The sequence below is a fragment of the Lepisma saccharinum genome, chromosome 26 (genome assembly GCF_977018435.1).
Source record: "Lepisma saccharinum chromosome 26, izLepSacc3.1, whole genome shotgun sequence".
NCBI classification, from domain to species: Eukaryota; Metazoa; Arthropoda; class Insecta; order Zygentoma; family Lepismatidae; genus Lepisma; species Lepisma saccharinum.
The window spans coordinates 61,819,391-61,842,020 of record NC_139254.1 but is presented as its reverse complement, the minus strand read 5'-3'; the positions used below and the strand labels follow the sequence as shown (position 1 = coordinate 61,842,020).

Genomic DNA, 22,630 nt, shown 5'->3' with positions numbered 1-22,630 from the left:
ATTGCATGACGCGCAGCAACGAGTCCCACTGCAGCTGTTTCCTGGCTTCCGAGACCGAGCCTGCTGCTTCTTTTCAAGTGACTCCATGAATCACTAATCACTAATGCGCCAATGATTCCGAAATGCTTACACAAAGAATACAGAAATCTGCCGAAACATAAAAATTTGGTTGACTATAAATTGCGTAAACATGTATCATATTTGATAAATACTTAAATCGGGGGCCCCAATTAGAATTTATTGCGAAGAATTATGTAGTAAAACTTAATTGAATATATCATTTGATACACTTTTTAGATTCAAAATGGAAGGATCGACATATTCAAGCACTCCTTATACCTACACTGCACTACTGACCTACAGTACACATTAATGTTTTCCAGGTATGAAATCACACATTCCAAAATCTTCAAAACTTTCTGTTTTATTTTTAATCTACTTAGAAAGAAGCAGCTGTCTTGGCTAAACTTCACTACAAGAAAATATTTAACATTTACTCTGTTGTACAAAATCATAAAAATACATTAAAAATACTTGAATGACAACATTGTTCGACCGAACACAACTTTCACAATAAAAACAGACAAGAAATTCTAATTCAGTAAACCTCCATATACAATTAAACATTCATTGTTGTAGCAATACATTATCATTGACTTATTACTTGCTCACATAACCCAAAAAAATTAAGAAGTGTTACTGTTCCAACAAAAACAATCATTGTTCATAACCGTAGCCATTATTCATAACTATGTATGTTAATTTCTCTTACATTTTCTACAAATGTTAATATTTTAGTGAATTGATTTCTGCAGTTAACGATTACGATGTTTTCTTTTCATGACACTTTTAGTTTTATTTATTATACTTTATTCTTTTCTTTATTATTCATTTCGTGCCTTCATTGAATATTTTCATTGTATCATTAAAATTACATTTTTCATTTTTATATTTGTAACAAGTGCTTGTTCTAAGGATTGCCCATGAGACTGAAACATGGCTGATCAAGAAAGCTTTTTTTTTATTTCTACATTATTTTAGTATAACTTTATTAAACCTCTAATTTCTCGTCTATAAGGTTCCTGTTTTTATAAATACACAAAATCGTAAGTAGTCGGGTTACGTATGAGTCTAAAACACTGATCAATTTATTTTTGGTGTGATATAACCTACAACTTCTACTATCTGTACAACTACTACAATATCTTCATCTGTAAGAATCTGGACTAACTAAAGAGAAAATCATCTGCTGGAATTTAAATGGAGTGTTCTTTACGTTTTAAGTTTTAATTATTATTACAGTCATTGTAAATTTGCTTTAAAAATGTACATTTGATCGATCAAAATGCTTCAATCCACAGCGAGCTGCCTGAAGGAGCCTTCTATCCCCAGAAGCTCCGTCGCAGTCTTTGGCTTCCCAGGTCTCTTGGCTTCGTCCGCTTTCTTCTCTCCCATCTGCATCATCCACTCTCTCCTTCCCACCAGTTCCTTGCTCCATCGCTCTGTAAACACAATCCGAAATGTTAATCAAATTCTTTGCATACTTCTCATCACCTCAGTTCTAGTTTTTCACTGGTTCACGTCACATATTAATCTCTGAATTACAGTGAAATGCAGTATTTACACCAAACTTTAAAATTTTTCACAATTTCACACAACCTTCCGATGTTCATACATTGTACACAAGTAAGAGAAATTTCCATAGCAAAAAAAAATTATATCTTATTTTACGACGTTACAATGATAACATGAAATTGATTAATGTCAAAGAGAATGGAACGCAGGGACTCGAACCCAGAATCCTCAGTGGCAAGATTGTGAGTCTAATACTTGAAATGCTAAGAGAAATTGAGGCAAGTTGACGAATTCTAGTTTCCTTATCTCAATAGTCTGTGGTGGCTGCGTGCGACATTCCAAAGTTGTCAGACGTCATGACGATCGTTGGGAAAGAAAGCGCTTGAAATTGCAAAATACTCAACTCCTTGTAGATTAAGGAAATATAAATTTTGCATAATCGTTATCGATTTTCGGACTACATAGAAACTTTTCTGGAAACGTAAATATTACACTAATAAATCAGAATAATATATTTTTGCAATAAGAACCTATTTGGATCACAGTATATGATATTAACTCGTCATAGATGAATTGCAATATGCCAATAAGCGAAAATATGCGTTGTGGGACAAAATGACGAAGAGCGGCGAACCCTTCATTTTTCTTAAGCATGAGATTGGACAAAGTGCTTACGTTGAAATGAACAGTGGCATAATCTCTGTTCTGGGTACGAAGACGATTTATTCATTTCTAACATGTTTTGAGATCTACGCCAATGTGTGATCATATGATCCAACATTCTATAGTTTAGATGATGAAATCCCTACGCCCTTCCTATAACAATAAATAAATAAAACTGAAGCATTCTTACTATTTAATTCAAATTTAGATCCTGTCGATCCTCCGTATTCACTGGGGAGCATTTTCCTGGGAATCACTTCGTAGAGTTCATCCATATTCTTCTCGTCCAAGAACACAACCTGTAATTGCAAATTGTGTTATGAAATGTTACTAGCAAGCTAAAGTTCCCTGTAAAATTCATGATTTTAATACACATTCTTATCGTGTGGCTTTCATTCAAACTCTTTATTTTCTATTAAATGGGCTACTGAGGTGATTTTATCTTGTACTCTCTGCTTTCTATTAACTTTGTGTATATAACGTATTTAACTTACTCTTTTCTTGAGTTTCTCTTTCAAGAACTGTAGGAATATGTTTGCTATTCTCACTGCCACAGGACTCAAGCCAACCACAAATATTTTCTTGAATTGGTCTGGATACCCTTCCTGAAAAGAAAATATAGCATACATTATGTTTCAAAATTATTATATTGTGTACTAATCTGTGTTGCTACAAATCTCACTCATTCTCTTATAAAAAGACCAAACGTCCCATTGTTTGCAGCTTGCTTGTTACCTTTTCAGACGTCGGTCTGCTTCTTGTTTCCCACTTTCCTCAGCACGCTCACTATAATTATAGGTAATTTATGTTTGTTTATAAAAACGTGTGTTTATTAATGACGAACAAAAAAGTAGTATTAAATTTGATACTATCCTTCTATTTTATTAGATGGCGATTTTGTCTGAGGGTTTTTACCCATGCTAGGCACTCACATTCTTAACAAATCTTTGCTGCGATTTCTGGTTATATCTCACGGATCACAAGGAATATACCTCCTTATACCCTGGTGCTGGATGTACTTTTATGATGTAGCCCATGCCTAGCCTTGTGTTGATGAATATTTGGGCGTGATATGAATGCTTAGTAAAAGAACACCTCCTATCAGGCACGTATCCAGAAATATGTTTCGGGTGGGGGGGGGGGATGCCCGAACCAAGTGTCTCAGGAATAATAAAATAATAATAATAATAATAACAATAATAATAATGTTTAATTTAGAGTAATTAAATTAAGTCAAATTAATACTAATTACAACACATAAATTAATATTATATGTAACGAACATGAGAGTTTAAGGTTTTAAATTTGTAAGAAGATAAGATTTTCAAAATGTTTGTTACTTCAAATAATGTGCAAGTTGTCACAGACAACTATAGTTAGATTGATACAGTAGTGTTTGGAACTTGTATATATGTTTATAAAAACGTCATAATCTGTTCCTGTTGACGTCACTTTCTCATCTCAGCAGAGGAAGTGAACCCACCTCAATGTTTCTCACCTGACGACAGACACAGTTAGAAAACAGGTGAAGGTGAGAACTCAACAGAAACGTGGTAACGGTTAATGGAATGCCCGAATAGTGTAATTGGTAACTATTTTCGTTTCATTCTGGCTCTACTCGAAATAATAATAAAGTACAGAAACTTTCGTGTATTTACGTCTGTCTTGTCTAACGTTAATTCTATATGCAAGTGTGTTTAGTGATTGTGATGTGATTTAATATGCTATAGAATTGTTCCTCTTCAGGCAGAAACGTGAGCAAATCTGTACCTTGCTTGTAAGTTCACATACGATAGGAATATAAATGATTATAAAACTGCGTTTAACTTCGAATACTGTGTTGTGTTTCTTTTTACCCAGCAAGCCCTGATGATTTGAAAAGATTCTCATGCTCCCGACTAAAGAAGAAGCGGACTAACTTTTTGACGACTGGTGTCCAACTGGAATACGTTGCATATATTATTATTACACTATTAGGTAAAAATACTGTATAAGAATGGAGATATAATAGCGCATATTCATTACGTACCTTACCTGTAGTTAAGATCGGAATAATTTACATAAAATCCAGTGCCCTGGCAATGAAATTAATGTCAAATAGACGAATAATTGAATATTTATCGAATAACAAAAATGATGTTACATGTAATTGGCAAAAAGTAAGTTTCTGATTAATATTTTATGCATATTATTGTGAGTCATAGTATACATAAATCATCTTTATAATGCCATTCAAAGCCGTATGATCCCAATATAAAGCAACAAATGCTAAACGAGTATATTTTCATTTAATTTTCGTACTTAATAAGTCTTTCGGGTGGGGAGGGGGTGTCCAGATCCCCTAAATACGTTATTTCTGTCCTTCAAAGCCCTATGATCCCAATGTAATATTTGTCTTCCAATATGTTCAGAGGAAATTATACAACAAAGGCTAAACTAATATATTTTTCATTACTTAATTTTAGTACTTGATAAGTCTTTCAGGGGGGTCCGGACTCCCCCCTCCTAAATACGTCCTTGCCTCCTATATCTGGAAATGTTACATTTAAGAAATGTATACAGTATAATAGTTTAAATTCTAATATTTAAACTTTATATCACAGTCAGAAATTTATGTAGTTGCTTGTGAATCCGGTGAGATGGAGGTTTTTACAGAACAATGGATTACTTTAGGTACAGCGCCTTGAATAACGTAGTGTGGAAAACGGCATGGTTGTGCGCTCTCTGCCTGGTTCCACTCGAAAATGATCCGCTAGAGGCGCTGGTGTTGAACCCGGTGCTTGGTATTCGTCTGCTTATAATGGAAGTAAATGGAGTTTTCCATGCAACGTCTGATTCTTTTACATGAAGCATTTCTATGAATGTGATAATTGCTATGATATTTGGTACAGTGGTCGCGAAGATATTAACGAACATTCTAGACAGTCGACCACGTCCTGTTATCGTCATACTTTCGTTAATAATACGGGAGAAAAAATACGCGTGGAATACTCTTGGCAACTAAATTTTTGTGTATGAATTAGGTTCATTATTATTATCATCATCATCATCATTTCTTTTAAAGATATACACACTGAAGCATTTGTATTTTTGATATTTACTGTCTCTTTTCCTTCGCTTTAAACTAATCGCGGCGATGATGATAATGATGATTGCATGAAACGACAAGTGGAACCCCACAAAACTTTCTTAGTGCCATCGACATGAGTGTAAGGCAACTTTCAAACCAATGGGACAAGCGACACGGGTTGTTCACACTGTCACACTAGTGACACACACTTCCATACTGTAAAATAGCATTCATTGCACATGAGGGTCCAAACAGCAAACGACACGTTCATATGGTGTATTCGCGTGCTACTTGTTACTTCGGTCGGAAAGCTCCTTAAAGGAAGGGTGCTGAGACCGAAGCGACGCGCTACAGGGGGAATTCCCAACTAAGTGACAAGCGACATAGTACCTTCAGTCTATTAGCAAGCGTTGCTTGCGAACAACAGATAGGCGACACGATAAACCGCACATTACAACAGATCTAGGCAACACGATAAGCCACACGTGTCGCTTTGTCGCTTCTGCGTCGCTCAAACTGGGCCATTTCCTCAATAGCTTCCAACATATTGCCGTGGTTTGTTGTTCGCGCAAAAGGGGTTGCAATGAGTGTCTTGCTTTAGTGAGATTGCGCACCAAAGCGACAAGCGGCACGCGATACTTATCGCTTGAGGATTTTACCAACCGAACGCTGGCCTGTGCTTCCCGTCATGCCGCTACGATGTGAAATGTTGCTCTTGATTGGCTCCTTTCCAAGCAACATGTGTCACTTCGGTATGAAAGTTGCCTTGGACCGAATGACCCGTGTCGCTTTGGTGTGATATCCTCGTATCGTTTGTGGCGTGTCGCGTGGTAAAATCTCCTTGAGGAAACTGTGCAGTCAGAGCTTGTGTCCCTAAGGTTCGAAAGGCTGCATTGATTTCCGACTGCTCGCTTTCAAGCGACACTTGTGGTTTGTCGCCTCGGTATGAAATATCTCTCAGGATACTATTTATATTCTAATAACATAGAAAAATAAACTCTAATACACAGTCCAAGACCTGACGTCCGGAATCACATTGCGATGTTTCTTCTTGTGTTACGCACGCATGCTATTTATTTATTCATTTTATTTTACTTTCCTTTCCAAATTAATGACATTTCGTGACTGCAAATCACTCCACAAATGTAACTGTTTCCATCAATTCACGTACCGCCTTTCAAGACAAACAAATGTACATAATATATTCAAAAAACTAACTAAGCCGCATTACTTTCATGAGAAAATTAGCACCGACATTGACCGCACTGCCATTTACGTTTCTCATCCGTCTGTAGAACCAGTTTCTTGGGTCGTTTTCCACACTATGTTATTCAAAGGCGCTGTACTTTAGGTAAATAGTTGCAGCAAAGATTCTTCTAGGATGTTTCAAATGTTAACCAAGTGTGGAATGTGTGCAACTATTCCTTCATTATCACGGCCTCTCCTCTCTGATCCATAAAACCAATTGGAATTCAATTTCTCGGAAGTTCAAAATTAGTTTCACAGAAGCTGATGATTACAATTGAGTGTTAATCAACTTCAATGCGTCAAGAAACCGCAGCAAACGTCCGCACATTTTGTTAATTTAAGGGAACTTCTCTTGGACGAAGGGACAACTATTATTTGAGACTTGTTGAAGTTTCCTGCAGAAAGAAGTACTAACCTGAATGAGAGTCAGCGTCTTCTTCACTTGAGGGACGGAGATCCTCAGGGCGTGGCCAGCTCTGAAGGCCGCCAAGTCGACGATCCCCACGACGCCTCTCTTCAGGGCGTCGAAGGCCAGCATGGCGTCGTAGCCGCTCACCAGCCGCTTCGTCAGCATGTCGTAGTCGTAGCGATCGACTTCGACGCCTTCGTAGCAGTTGATGAACACTCGGTACCCTTCTGGAGTGTAATCGGGCAAAATGCAAAACACCCTGGAAACAATATCATGGAATATTTGAAAGGTACGTGCCTAGGAATGCATTACGAACGGTCATTTGATTTGATTTTTTTTTCTTTAGCGTCGCTTTTTTGCCACGTTTGACTAGTCGTGACGATGAGGATGAGTGATTAAATTTATGAAGGACACTCACAAAGAACACAAATGCCCAGGCCGTGATTCTAACCCGGTACCCCTGGCGATGAACTGCAATATGAAATAGCATTCGACTTTTAGAAGCATGAAACAAAAAGTGAGTGAAAGATCTAGTTTCTTCGCTCCAATTTGCATTTAGAACTTATTCATCCTCTTTTCTTTGTTTATCATTTTTACACCAGCATCAAACTTGACCTTTATCATCGAAACTGATTATTACGATATGGAGGTGCGACGAAAACTGAACATACACTAGAATAATAATATGTCTTGGTCAAGTTATGGTCGTGGATTCAATCAAACAGAAAGTGTCAGTGTTTTTAACTGTGAATTGGTTTTATCATGTGACAGACATTAAATTGTGAGTGATATAAGGCACGAACTCTAACATTAATTATGGTTGTACTCACTGATTTTCCATTGAGAACTTCATGTTGCCCGAAAGCGGATCGAGGTTAGAACAGAGTTCAGGCAGAGCGCCTCTGTAAGTATAGTACTTGTCAAGTTTCACCTTCGTCTCTTGTAGGCTGTATTTCCGTCCGCGAAGGAAGTTCAACATCATAGTGTTATCTGAAATCAGAAATATTCTATTCTTAGGCTCCAAAACTAAAATTATTTGAAAAATCTTCTCTTTCCTAATCGAATTTTTTACCAATAATGCCTTCCACTTGAATAGTGGAAAATTAATTAGATTATTTTGTATTTATTTGGACAGACATCCTGTTCCAATTTCTCATTAAAGGTGTATGGTGATGGTATATATATATTTGTAAAAAACTGAATTTCACTCAATAACAAAGAAAGAGAACCTAAATCCTACTCTATTGTCAATAATTGCATTATTTGATTACTGTTAGACTATTTTCTACATAGAGAATGTCAATAGTGTTGCCCACGAGACGAGACTTTGGCCTGTCTCGTCTCGTGGAAATGCTGTCTCGTCTCGAAAATATTCGTTTGTCTCGGGACACATGATCAATCTCGTCTCGTCTCGAATTTTTAAAAGCCTGTTTCGTCTCGTCCCGTGGACAACACTAAATGTCAACAACCGATGAAGGTCAAGTGCACCTCTTAGTCAGAGTTAGAAATAGTTGTTCTCTTGTTTCATAACATATTTGTGGAGTTTTCCAAGTGCAACGCAACAAAATGTTACCCACCCATATCGTGAGGCAAGTGCGGCTGCTTCTTCAGCCACTCCCTCAAGTGCTCCAAGTCCTTCCGAATCCTCTCCGAGTCTTCGTGGAACAAGTTCCGGAGGTTTTCTTCCTCCTTTCCCGTCAGCTGCGCGAAGAACATGGCGGGATTTCTGGATCACTGTTCTTCAGTCTCTGAGGAAAATAAAACAATCACATATGTTAATGTTTTGCATAATGCAAACTACCATCGCAAGACCGAAATAATATTTTCCTTATGTTATATACAGTGCTTCCTTTCTAGCAGTACTGGCATCTTTTAATAGGTGAGAATAGAACGAATAACATTTCATTTTAACGAAGGAATATGTGTAACTTCATGGATACACAATCATTTATTGAACGAAACTCAATATTTTGAGTTGTCCTTAAGCTGTACATAATAACAATAACTCGAAGAGTACAGGAACCTTTCTCTTCAAGAAATAATTGTACTGTGTATATTAATTTATCTGTCTGTCTGTCTATATATACATACGCACGCGCGCGTGGTGAGCCATTTAAGTTAGTAATGCGAAATATCTCACGAACGAAATGTTTCAAATACGGAGGAAAGCCATGGGAACGTTTTCATGGTCGTTTCAAGGTCATTCATTTTTTTAAAATGGAAAAACTGGTGTCCCGACAGAACGTACCACCTGGGTTTTCGTGACGAAACGTACCACTCAGATAAACACCTACCTTCAAGATATTTACTCCGCGACAAAACGTACCACTTCAAGGAAAACGCTTGAACTTATAATCAAAAGAGAATAAAGTGGTTAGTGGCTCGTCGAGTGATCACGTTTGTGGAGTCCCGAATGATGCTCAGTTAGATGTGAAGAAGCGTATGCAAGAGCCGAAGAAATGTGTTCGAGAGGAAGACACGCCAATTACCAAGATTTAGAACGATACTCTAGGCAACCTACACGACAAAGCCTAGGTTAGGGTAGGCTAGGTTACGTTAGGTTAGAACTGACATAACTAAAACGAAAATCGAAAAAAATACGAAAAGATAAAACAAAATAAAAAATGTGGACGACAGCTTAACCACAGCTGCTTCTAAACACGCCAAAATAGCTTTATATGCATTACATGCCAGTCCAAAGCGTGTATAAAGTGTGATGGAAATCAGCAAAACCATCAACTGGTACTTTTTGTCGCATCGCAAATATTTTTAGACTCATTAGAAGACCCTTCGTAGGTAGCCAGTCAGGTGGTAGGTACGTTTTGTCGCTGGTACGTTTTGTTCGGTCGCGTATTCGGAAAAACTAACATTTTTATTTAATTTTCTTTGAAAAATAAAAAAAACTTTTGTAGAAACTATTCTATTGAACGCGTAGTTTAACAGATATTTGCCAAGTAAACAGTGCTAACGAAATCAAGTATGCACAGTAGTGTCGTTCATGTGCGAGAAGTGTGTGGGAAGGCTTAGCATTAAGAGTCCATAGTGCAGGGGCTAAAATGGCAAACACTAGAGGTCAACTGTAGCTAATCGCCGCCAATGAGTATGCAACATTATCAACGTTGTCCAAAAGTACACATTTTCAAGTTTAATAGCAAGTGAGTTGTATAAAAAGTGATAACGGAAATTCATAATATTTCACGAACACCGAAATTTAATTAGTAACTCGCGTTGCCCACTGCGTTAGCGCTCCATATGCGGTAATAGTGGACATTTGTATCTTATAAGTAAAGTCCTTGATATATGTCTGGGTGTGTTCTGTTATCTCGAAAATTTGAAAGTGCGTTTGACTTGGACGATCCTCAACTACACACACACACACACACACACACACACCCACACACACACACACACAGTCGCACATTGTGTCTTTATACTCCGCTGTGCAGGTCTGAATTATTTTTGTAACTGATACTCATTCATTTTAGATGTCAAAGGATTGGATTTGGGTTATCTTTATTTTCATTCTTCTCTTTCAGACCGAAACGAAATTTTTAGATATATATGCAACCTTTTGTTCAGGCGACAAGCTTCATCTGTCGCAGGACTGGACCGTTTTCTCAATCGCGTGTATCGTGTTGAATTGATCTGGCCGTGTCGCAACTTGATTGACATGTTATGTAGTGAACTAATCAGTTAGAAAATCTAAACCTCCCGCCCCCACACGCTGCTGGCAGGCAGCAACCAGTTCATGGAGCGTACACGTGTTCATTGACCTCCCCGCCCCCCGGGAGGCTTCATACTTCCTGTGCTGTCTCTTGTGAGCTTATTTCATTTTTGTGCGATTAACCTAGCTGTTCGTTCCTGTTAAGTAAGTTCCGAAATTTAAGATAAACAACTCGCTCCAATGATGGAACTACAAAATAAACAGCCGCATGGGTACACCACATCCCAGAATAAACAAGCTTATAATTTTTTGAAGCTTGAAGCCGAGGAATCAAATAAGAAAATTATTAGAATGGAACTCAAGTTGGAGGATGTGAAGAGAAAGAAGAAATATGTAAAGTTGGACGAACGAGTTCCAAGAAACACGAGAAAATATGAAGCAGATGGTGATGTGCATAAATTTCTAAAGACCATATCCTACATTCTAAAACTGGATTGATAGCATGTAAAAAAACTTCTGACGTAGCACAAAACTTACGTGTTTGACAAAGCAGCTTCTTCGCTTAATGCTGCTGATGGAACTACGCCTAAATTTCTGAAGACTATGTCTTCGTTCCGAAACTGGATTGATAGCATGTAAAGAACTTTTGACGTAGCACGAAATGTACGTGTTTGACGAAGCAGATTAATGCTGTTGATGGGACTAGGCCTTCAATATGAAGGCCGAGTACGGTTATCCGTGCGGGTGCTGGTGCGAGGCATTATGACAGGCTCACCTTCAGAATAATGAGATGCCCGAATGTGAGGAAGGCACGCAGTTCAGGCTGGCACTAAATATAGACCTTTTCGCATTTCATTTTAAGGATATGTACAAGTTTTGTTTGGCACAAAGTGTTCGTAAATACAAATCCATCCACCCTTTAGTAACACAATTTCCAGCGGGACGGGGAGGTCGTTGATCACGTGTCCGCTCGATGAACTGGTTGCTGCCTGCCAGCAGCGCGTGGGTGCGGGGAGTTTAGATTTTCTAGCTGATTAGTTCACTACATAGCATGTCAATCAAGTTGTGTCCGCTCCATGCCCTGTTCGCTCCATGAACTGTCCGCTAACAGTACAGCTCCGATCTGGTTGCCACGCATGCCCAGTGAATGATTTTACACCTGTCGCTTGTCACTTCAGTCTGACACCACCTTGTCGCTTCGGTCTCAAAGCTTCCTTAGAGAAGAGCCGTCAAAACTCTAGCGAACAGTCTACATGTAACCCACAGTACTTTTTTATCGATCCTCCTTAACACTGTAACGACGGACGGGTCTTTTAGGCCCGGTTTCAATTTTTATACCTGTTTAATTTTTTAATGTTGCAAATGGATGTGTTCTCCTTCCATGACTTTTCGTCAATTTCGAAAGCCTTTGAAATCATTTATTGAAATCTTTGGTTATTTTTTAAGTTTGGTCAGAAAATTTATTACTCGCGTTGCGGACGGACGGGTCCTTTAGGCCCGATTCTAATTAAATATATAAGCCTATTTCTTTCTACTGCAGAAATATCCCTCTTCGCCTCTGTGACTTTTCAAGAATAGTCACAATCTTTAAAAGCGTATTCCTGTACCCCGTGGCTGACTGGTTAGCACATCGCATTGCAGCGTCAATGGTCCCGGGTTCGATACCCCCTTGGGCAAGGTTTTTTGTAAATGTCCATTTATCAATTTCATCACTGATCCCCATCTTCGCAAATTAGCCAAGAAACACAAACCGCGAAGTAAAATAAAACAAATCAATCAATTGATATCGTATACAGTACCATTTGCCTGTTCAGTTTACCCAGGAAAAAGAAATATCCTAAGTTGCAGACGGATACTGCAGAAAAGGATTCTTTTTTGTTTGTCGACAATAGTCTGCATAACCATCGTTGGTTATTTCAGTTTGATGGTTTCAAAGCACAGGTGCCGCAATTTTCCGGAACTTTCTGAAGGAATCTGCATTCACACTTTGTTTAGTGCAGAGCATCTGTGTAGTTTGGACGACGAATTTGTTCTACGAGTTCTTGTGTATAATTGAAGAAATACAATGGCTCGCGTACCAAATACACGAGAACTTAGATCTCGTTCTCGTCTCCAGATAAGCTCGAACCTATAAGAGATGTATTCGAGACTTGCACTGTTTACCTCCGAGAAGCGTACATTCCTGGTTGCAGCATGACTGTAGACGAACAACTGGTCACTTTTAGAGGGCGATGCCCTTTTAGACAGTGCATGCCATCGAAACCTGGTAAATACGGAATCAAGCTGTGGCTGATTTGTGATTCTCAAACAGCTTCTGTCTTGAAGGCTCAAATCTACAAGGGAAAGGAAGCTGGAGATAATAGGGAGAAAAATCAAGGAGAGAGAGTAGTGAAGGACTTAGTGAAGGAAATCGAAGGTAGTGGAAGAAACATCACGTACCATGATTTCTTCATAAGTGAATCTCTTGCAAGGGATCTACTGACTTACTCTGGTCGGCACGATGCGAAAGAACAAAGGAAAGCTGAGGCAAAGTTTTCTGCCACAAAACAGCGAGTGTGTTGCTCCACTTTGTTTGGATTTCAAGATGATCTAATGATAGCATCATATTGCCTCAAGAAGAAAAAGATGGTGATTCTACTTTCTAAGTTCCATGAACAGCCGAAAATCGACGCTTTCACAGCACAGCTAATAACACAAAATGGTAAGAAACTACAGTGTGAAACGAAAAGCTCGGAGATGGCCATGGTTATACTTTATGACATGATCGACATCAGTGCACTAAATGCATTTGTTTTGTAAGAAAGAGTACATTCGTAAGAATTGGGATCCAAATCGTGTAGACGAAGAAGGTTCTTGCAGTACCTGGGTAAGGAGCTCAGTGGCATACTACTAATGGACAAGCAAACCAACGGATGTTCAAATGAAGAGCAAGGTGTACAGAAGCAATCTATGATAGAAGGAGACGTCATAATAATTGTCCATCAAAAATCAATCTGAAAACAAGAACAGTGTGCTCGAAATGTATGCAAACGTTTGTACTTAGCATTCACGTGTTCTATGTAACACATGTTAATCGATGTTGTAAGTTATTTTTTACAAAAAGTAGATAATAGAAATATGTAAATTCTTACAAATCATTAATGATAACTGGACGTATGATAATAATGTTCCAAATGTAAGAAAACTATAATGAAAACCCAAGGGTTTCTTTGTAACATAGCATGTTACTCAATGTTTAAAGTTCTTTTGTAAAACATGTTACATATTAGAAACATGTAAATGGTTAAATGTCATTAATAAATACGCTGAAACATTATTTTCTGTCATTGATATAAAATAGAAAATTTGAACGCCGGAAGAAAAGTATAATATTTCCCCGGGTCTAATAGACCCGATCCGACAATAACGTATAGTCATTGTAGCCGTCGTTATAGTGCTAATACACATGAAACCTCAAAAGATAATTTTGATGCATTATGTTTTGTGTAAGTGGAATATATTATGGTAAGAGATCAAAACCTCAAGTAATTACTTCGCGTGTATACCGCGTGAGGCACCTAAAAGTACCACCTGAAATAGAAAAGAAACCAGAAACAGTAGCGATGTGAGGTTTGCGGGAAACAATAATATCAAATGGGGCTCGTAAATCGGAGGTATGGGGTGGGTCGAAAAATATCAACAAATGGGGCATCTGGAGCAAAGTAATATTTTTTTAAATGAACACATGATGGTACTGTATTATAACATGCATAATATAAAAGAGCACACGCAGAGAAACACAACGCCGTTGGTCTCATGCATCTACTGCACATAGGAACGAACATATGGCCATGTGAAAATATGTAAACAAACTAACAAGTGGCCCACTTGACCGTCGGTACCACGGCATGTACAAGTATGAGATGTCGGAAGCCATTGAACAAGATGAAGACAGAACGTGTTAAAGGAAGAAAAAATACAGTAGACATCGTCAGCACCATATATTTGACAGTGTTACTGCATAATGAAAATGACCATGACAGTATGTCGAAGAACCACTGCGTAAGAAGCGAAAACCTGTCAAAGTGTGTGTTCAAAGTGGTGGCCGTCAGCTGCGATAAAGGCAACGAGGCGCCCACGCAAAGATCGTTGCACAGAATGTAGCATCTCGTAGGGAATGTCCCTACAGGCCGCAGTAATGCGGTGTTGCATATCCTCTGGAGTTGTTGGCACATCCCGGTAGACAATGTCCTTCAGCTTTCCCCACAGGAGAAAGTCTAACGGTGCCAAATCTGGGGAACGAGCCGGCCATTTGACAGGCCCTCCACGTCCAATCCAACGATTTGGAAATGTACCGTGCGTTCATTTCGATCTGCAGCCGAGAGATCGGGCGAAGCGTGGCGGGCGGCGCTGGTGGAGATGCCGACATTTGCGGCCTGTAATGCCTGCTTATTTTTATGGACATATGCAGACATTTATATAAATATTGCAAAACGGGCACTAACCTGTGTTATAAGGGTACAGTTTTAATTTTAGTAGCTTTGTGGCTGTATGTGCTCATGATTTTGACACTCCCATCTCCTGTGAAACACTGCGTAGAGGTTTGTTTGGAGAACGTTCTAACGCTGCACCAATTTCATCGAGTTTTCCTTCGGTTAGAATACGTCGTTTTTGCTTAGGTATTTTAAAATTTAACGATCAAGTTTCTCGTAATTTAAGGACAAGATGTCTAACCGTATTTCTATGTGGAGGTGAAACACTTGGGAATTTCTGTAGAAATTGCCTACACACGTCTCGACACGAGTCTGTTTTCACGTAAGTGTCATACATAAAAATTATTTGTTCTAACGTGAACCTTGCGGCTGTCATTCCAATCGTCTCACTGACACAACACACATACACACTGCAATAACACAAACAAGTAACGGCAAGTAACCAAGAATAACACTCTTGGGCACAGTACGAAATTAACATGCTCTTTGTTTACATCTGCTCGCCACGATAGTCGCGAAGGAACAAAAAAACTCGAGCTCTGAGATTTCGGATTGCAAGGAAGCTCACGAACACCACTGACTTTTAACGGTTTCGTCTGCAGCGTAATCTTGATACAGTGTTGCACATTCGAAACCTCCAAACGATCCCCATCGACACAAAACTCTTCCAAGGATATAAACTTAAGCAGGACGTTACTGGTCAAAACTATGATTAAAATGTTTATTATCTGTGGCTCTTAACATCATTTCTAAAGCGTATTTATTTGTGTATATAACGGCAGAACTTGGATGAATTACAGAAGAACTTTTGCGTGTTATAACACAGGTTAGTGCTGGTTTTGCAATATTTATATAAATGTCTGCATATGTCAATAAAAATAAGCGGGCATTACAGGCCGCAAATGTCGCAAATGCCGCCCGCCACGCTTCTCCCGATCTCTCGGCTCCAGATCGAAATGAACGCACGGTATTTTCCACACATGCTGTAGCGCGTCTTGCACTGTGAGCTGGGCACCCGTCATGTTGGTACCACATTTCCCTCCTTGTCTGTATAAAAATGTTTGGGCAAAAACTATAATTGCGCTTTATCTATTTTTAACCCTTCGTGGCTCGCTCGAGAAAAATGAGAATGATGATAAAATTAAATGGATGAAGGGAAAATCTGAAACGCATGTGGATGCCACAACGAAAGCCCCATCCTGTTAGTCCTGCAGTGGCGTAGCAAGGGGTGGGCGAAGTGTACCTCTCGTCCCATGTGGTTGATGCGAAAAATGTAATAAATAGAATTGAGAAAATAATATGGAAAAGGCTAATTTTGTGGGCAATAAAACTACAGCATTCTGTGCTTTTTATCTCGTTTTAAATTTTAGTAAACGTTATTATTTGAATGAATACGTCAAATCAGGGACTTGACATACAGGCAGGCGTGGAATAAGCCTAAAGGAGTCTGAGAAAAGTGAAAAATTATCGCTGTATTTCTCACGTGAAACGTTTACGCAAAAATACACGATAACTTGCTTGAACATTTTTACCCATTTAATTTTTTCTTGAATAAAAACCACTTTGTTTTGTATTTTCTTCTTTCTCTTCTCCTTGCACTTCCGATTTCATTAACTTTTAAAATTAAACTGCCACGAAGCAAGTGTGAGGAATTTAAATGCTTGCGTTGCTTTCTTCCTTCCTACAGCAGGTTCATACAAGGGATGGCCTAGTAGTACAGTGGGCCGGGTTCGCAAACCGAAAATGGCGCTCGGTGGCGCTCGCAGTGTTGCTAACTCCTCACTTGAAAAAATCACCAAGGTTTTTGTTTTTGGGTCTAACCTAACCTCAAGCAAGGAGCTGGCAACGCTTGAGGCTTTCTCGCAGTGTTGCCAACTCACCCCAAGAATATTTCACCATGTGATATTTTACAAGCGAAGCTAACCTACAAATGGGAGTTGGCAACACTGATTAGTGGAGGTAGCCGGGTTCACCAGCATTAATTGGCGATCAGTGTTGCCAACTCACCTCAAGAATATTTCACCATGTGATATTTTACAGGCGAAGCCAACCTACAAATGGGAGTTGGCAACATCAATTGGCGATCAGTGTTGCCAACTCACCTTAAAAATATTTCACCATGTGATATTTGATAGGCGAAGCTAACCTACGAATAAGAGTTGACAACACTGACTAGCCGGGTTCACCAGCATTAATTGGCGATCAGTTTTTCCAACTCACCTCAAGAATATTTCACCATGTGATATTTTACAGACGAAGCTAACCTACAAATGGGAGTTGGCAACATCAATTGGCGATCAGTGTTGCCAACTTACCTTAAAAATATTTCACCATGTGATATTTGATAGGCGAAGCTAACCTACGAATAAGAGTTGACAACACTGATTAGTGTAATCAGCTCAGTTGAGCGCCATCAATTGGCGATCAGTGTTGCCAACTCACCCCAAGAATATTTCACCATATGATATTTTACAAGCGAAACTAACCTACAAATGGGAATTGGCAACATTGACTAGTGGAGGTGCACGGGTTCACCAGCATCAATTGCGGTTCAGTGTTGCCAACTCACCCCAAGAATATTCCACCATGTGATATTTTACAGACGAAGCTAACCTACAAATGGGAGTTGGCAACACTGACTAGTGTAATCAACCCGATTCAGCGCCATCCATTGCGGTTCAGTGTTGCCAACTCACCCCAAGAATATTTTACAATGTGATATTTTATTTCCAAGTCCCGGGGGTACCAATGTATATCGTGACTTTTGTAAACCTCTCTCGGGAACGATGTGCCACACACACGCGCGCGCGCCTCATTAATTACGCTGACGATGTTTCGCAACGAAGAAAACAGCACCAAAACATCAAAAATTTATTTTACTCATTTGACGTTCGCCAAAACCTCAAAAGTCCCGGTCAAATGTTTGTATATCGTGATTTTTGTAAACCTCTCTCGGGAACGATGTGCCACACACGCGCGCGCTGGCGCTTCTTATTATTTTCGTATTGTGACCCAAGCAAAAAAAAAAACAAATAATAATTGTTGTTTTTAGGATGCCTGGCCCCTAACCCCGCCAGGGTGCGTGGTGCCCAACCCAAAAAGGTTCTAATGGCTGCGGTTCTAGATAGCCGCACCTCTGTAGGGTTTCACGTGTTTTTTTTTTCCCCCAAACTTCCATGAAACCCTACAGAGGACCTCCGTAATGCATGCAACGTGTACTAACGACTCTAGTGTTATTTTGATGTTGTAATATTTTTGGATATAGAATTTTGTGAGATATAGATAATAATAATTATGTTTATTATAATATTTTTTGATGAAGATGGAGAATGTATGTGTGTGTTACAAATAAAGTTGCATGCTTATTTTTTCTAGTGTGTGTGTATGTGTATGTGTTTTTGATGTTCGACAGCATCTGAAACGATAAAAAAAAAAAAATTTATTGTTAATTTTCTCATGTAAAAACAACAACAACAAAATTTTTGTGCAAAAAATTCTGATTGTCTTGTGCTATAGTGCAAAAACTGATGATATTGTAATTCATAACTGATGAAATTAATATTGTAACTGATTTTGAACTAGTGAAATTTTTGTATTGTGCTATTGAAACTGATTGTGCTAGTACAAAAATTTCTTATTGTGCAAGAAAAGAGGTTAAAAACTTGTTAAAACTGCTCTGTGACCCTCTCGTTCTTCACGTCGTGGACGAAGGACTTCTCGGCGACCAGGATCACGCTGCATACGGTGTCCTCGGGCAACGGACTGTTGAACTCGCAGACGACCTTGATGTTGGTTCGATCGTTGACCACCACCTGCTTCCTCTTCGTGGTATTGATGACGAACATGGGTCTGCGGGTTTTGAATTCGCTGGGCGTGTAGTACATGTCCATGCTTCCCTCGGTCACGCGTTTGAAAGAGGTGTAAGCTTCGTAAAGTTTGAGGTAATCGTCTTTGGTCATGTCGAGGTTGTAATTCTCGCGCGGGAAAACTTCGTTGCGTCCATTTTTCAGATAAACATTCTTGATCTTGCAGTCGTCGAACTTGCTGGAATCTTTTTCCTGGTTGTTATCGCGCCCGGTCTGAAAGAGCACCACGACGAAATCTGGCATGTCGAACTGTATGTTGTTGAACTGTGTCGTCACGTCGAATTCCATGTGACTTCCCGACGCCATCTTCTGCACGCACTGGTAACCGTGAAAGTGAATCGGTACCTGCGGACTCTTCAAGATCTCTGCTTTGTACTTGAGGGCGTAGTTTGTTTCGTATTCCACGATCGGCATTCTCAATTCCATGCTCCGGATGACGCACTTGGCTGCTTCGGGTAATGTGTTGGCTATCGGCGTGCCGTCGGCGTTCAAGTTGGTGTATCGCATCAGTGCGTCGTTGTCGTTGGCTGCTCTTCGAAAAGTGACGCGCAATCCTCCCTTCCACATGATCTCCTTGTAGTCCGAGAAGAATCCCGGCAGCAGACGCAAGGGAAAAAGAACCGTGTGACTTCTAGTCGATATTTTGGTCCCTGCTTCGAATCCTCCCGCCTGGTAGTATGCTGCGTCCGTTTTGGATAATTTCAATGTTCCCACTGCCGTCGACGTGATGCCTGGATAGTCTATTCTGTCTATGACGGTGTTGTGTTTCCTCACCTCCACCTGCGAGAATAGGTGAGGCACGAAGTTGTCTACGAGTATCAAATTTGCATTGGGTGGAAACGCTTCTTCGCTTTCTTTCTTCACCACGTCGAATTGAAGGTAGAGGTCTGCTCTGTGAGGATGAACGAACCCATCCCCTACGTCCACGTCGTATTCGATCTCCCTGTTTGCTTCGTTGAGATTGGCGAACGTGCGACGGTTCGGAGGAAAAGATTGCAATTCGTAACTTTCGATTTGTTCCATTTTCACTATGTGTGTTATTTATTATATGTTGATCTCCACGATGGCCGTCGTAGTGGCACCTGCGAAATCCACCACCTCTCCTTTCTCGTTCGTCACCACCAACTCTATGTCGTCTATGCGGTTGCGACATACTGGAAAATAGATCGGCGAAGAGGGTGTGTAGATGATCGGTTCCATGAACTCGGAACTGGGTTTGAAAGTGGCTATGATTCCCGTCTGCTTGTGACTTCCTAACAATCCGTCCGAGGATTTCGTGATCATGCCTTCCGCCACGTTGCAGTGAACGTTTAGAGTCTCTATGGCTAGAAATTTAGGAATGTTGGTTGCTGTGTGTTTGATGCCAGCTTCGAGTTTTGTGTTGTTCTCGAAACCTAAAAGTTCTCCCATGGTGCCCAGGTCCACGGTCTCCGTCGCCGATAGGATTTCCACTCTGTGCGTGACCGAATTTTGAGAAAAATACGTGCCTTTGGGTAATTGAGCTTGCAAAGTGGAAAGATTGTATTGGCCTGGCGTGACGATGATGTGTTCGTTTCCGACGCTAATTTTGTTGTTGTGCTGCGTGACGTTAGGTATGAGGTACATGCTGTAGAATGCACGCAGAGCTACGGATTTAGGATAGACGATGTCGTCGTGCAGCGTGAGTTTCAAGATCGAAGATTCGCTCGTGAGATGGAACACGCCCATTGTGTTTAAGATTCCACAATGCTTTCTGAAAATGTTCCACCGACGGGTTATTTATTTTAGACATGTATGCGAGAACAGAAAGGCAAAGGTGGCCGCAGTTAACATCAGTGAAACCCTGGATGCGTTTGTCATTGTAGTAGAGGTTGGCAACACTGAGATACTTCACCAACCTGGCAGGTGGTGTGCCACCGAACGAATCGAAAACAAATGCATTGTGATCGTTAATTTTGAGGTAGCATATCCAATGTGTACCAGGATTTTTGTAACTGTCCAGGTTGACCACGCCATACTCTTTTTTCTTCACAGCAGAGGGTAGAGAATCGGACATGAAAACACCCCTGAAGTTCTTTATTCCCAACGGTTCGATCAGAGATTCAATATCGAAGTTGGACAGGGCTTCTTCTTTTTTTTATATTTCTTCAAAGCATCGAGGTTGCTTTTTTGTTTTTTGGTTATACCTTTCCCCTTTTTCTCCATAGCCAGGTTGTGACGTTTCTGTTCTTCCAATTCCGCCTTGTTCTTCTTCGAGTCGATGACGGTTTTCGCGATGGCGGCGCTACCACCGGCCAAACTTCCAACGGCCCCCAATGCTGCCAGGATGGCTGGGATGCTGAATATGAAACCTCCGATTTTTTGCTGTTTTCGCGAACGCTGCAAGCGTCTCAATTGAGGTGTGCTGAGAAGTAATTTCATTCCGTGTCCTTTTGTCAAGCAAGAACGTTTCTTCTCGCGTTGTTTCTTGGTGAGTAACCCATCGAGGGCACCTAGATTTTTCAGATTGGAGTATGGTATCTGGTACACAACACCCTTGGGCTTCATGTTGATGCTCTATATGTTATCTTCACGGTATGTTATTTATATATATGTTCTAGGATTTTTTTTTTGTGTAATTTTTTTTGGTATGTTATTTATATATAAATGTTCTGAGATTTTTTTGTTCCGTGTAATTTTTTTCAAGAATATACTCCGCGCAGAGCCGTTACACAAATTCTATTACGTGCTTTGTTTTCTTACCAAGAAGTTCCTTTGTACCCTTGTACACGATTTGAGTTTTGTTCTCGATTAAAATAGCTAGCTTCTCGTCGGATAACATGTTAGCGTATCGATCTGGTAAAAATAGACTGTATTGTGCGTTGAGCAACAGACGCGCCTTGGGGCCATACTGGGTAGAAACAATTGAACCGGAAGTTATCGTGTAAGGTTTGTCCACTTCTAATTCCTGAATTTTTACATATTCGACTGATGAATTTAGCATTTGTTTTAATGCTTGGGCGTCTAGTGATTGTTTACTCATTTTATAAATGGCAAACACAATTGGAATTTTTTTTTTTACGTAGTGTTATTTATATACCGAAGAAATTTTTTTCACGGTTCGAGAAATTCTTTTATTTCTACACACCCCATCCAAGTTTTTGTTTCGTGTTCATGGCGATGGTGGTGCCCAGTGCTGCAACTCTTTCTCCCAGCGAAGCGTCTCTGCTAACGAATCTTTCGAAAGCTGCGTGCTCTAACTTTCTGTCTGCTTCATGACGTGCATCCAGATCGGTGCGAGTGGTGTTGTAAGCGATGTCGTGATCTTTGCATGCGGCGTCCAACGGATTCACACCCTTGTCTCCTCTCTTCAATCTTTTCTCGAGTTTGGTACCCGGTCCGCAGTACTGGTAGCCGGGTAAATGCATCTCGAAAGGTAACTTGTTGATGATGTCGTTCACGAGTCCCTTTCCTTCGGCCACGTTCCAGAATCTCGGAGGCAGCGTGTTGATAATTTTAATGAGGTAACCTATGCCCTTGTCGTCGTTTACGATGAAGTTGGAAAGTTTTGTGCTGATCATGTCCACGATGCCAACCTTCTCGTTGTAGAAATTACGATTGCCTGCATTCTCCTCTCCTGCAATAACCAACAACCTGTCTATGAGCTTGCGCACGTCGTCCACCCACACAAACTCTTTGGGCAGG

At 40.0% G+C, this 22,630-nt stretch overlaps 1 protein-coding gene across 1 annotated transcript in view; it reads right to left on the bottom strand.

Moving 5' to 3' along the window:
* Positions 1–561: 561 nt before the first annotated feature.
* The window catches only part of LOC145979427 (alpha-tocopherol transfer protein-like), a 43,815-nt gene continuing 21,746 nt past the window's right edge, over positions 562–22,630 (bottom strand). The window contains exons 2-7 of the mRNA XM_083112311.1: positions 8,543–8,713; positions 7,796–7,955; positions 6,972–7,224; positions 2,733–2,843; positions 2,429–2,537; positions 562–1,502 (exon numbers count right to left, since the gene is read on the bottom strand). Coding sequence (XP_082968437.1) covers positions 1,351–1,502; positions 2,429–2,537; positions 2,733–2,843; positions 6,972–7,224; positions 7,796–7,955; positions 8,543–8,681 — 924 coding nt within the window. The 5' untranslated portion in view covers positions 8,682–8,713 and the 3' untranslated portion in view covers positions 562–1,350. The remainder of the gene's footprint in view (positions 1,503–2,428; positions 2,538–2,732; positions 2,844–6,971; positions 7,225–7,795; positions 7,956–8,542; positions 8,714–22,630) is intronic.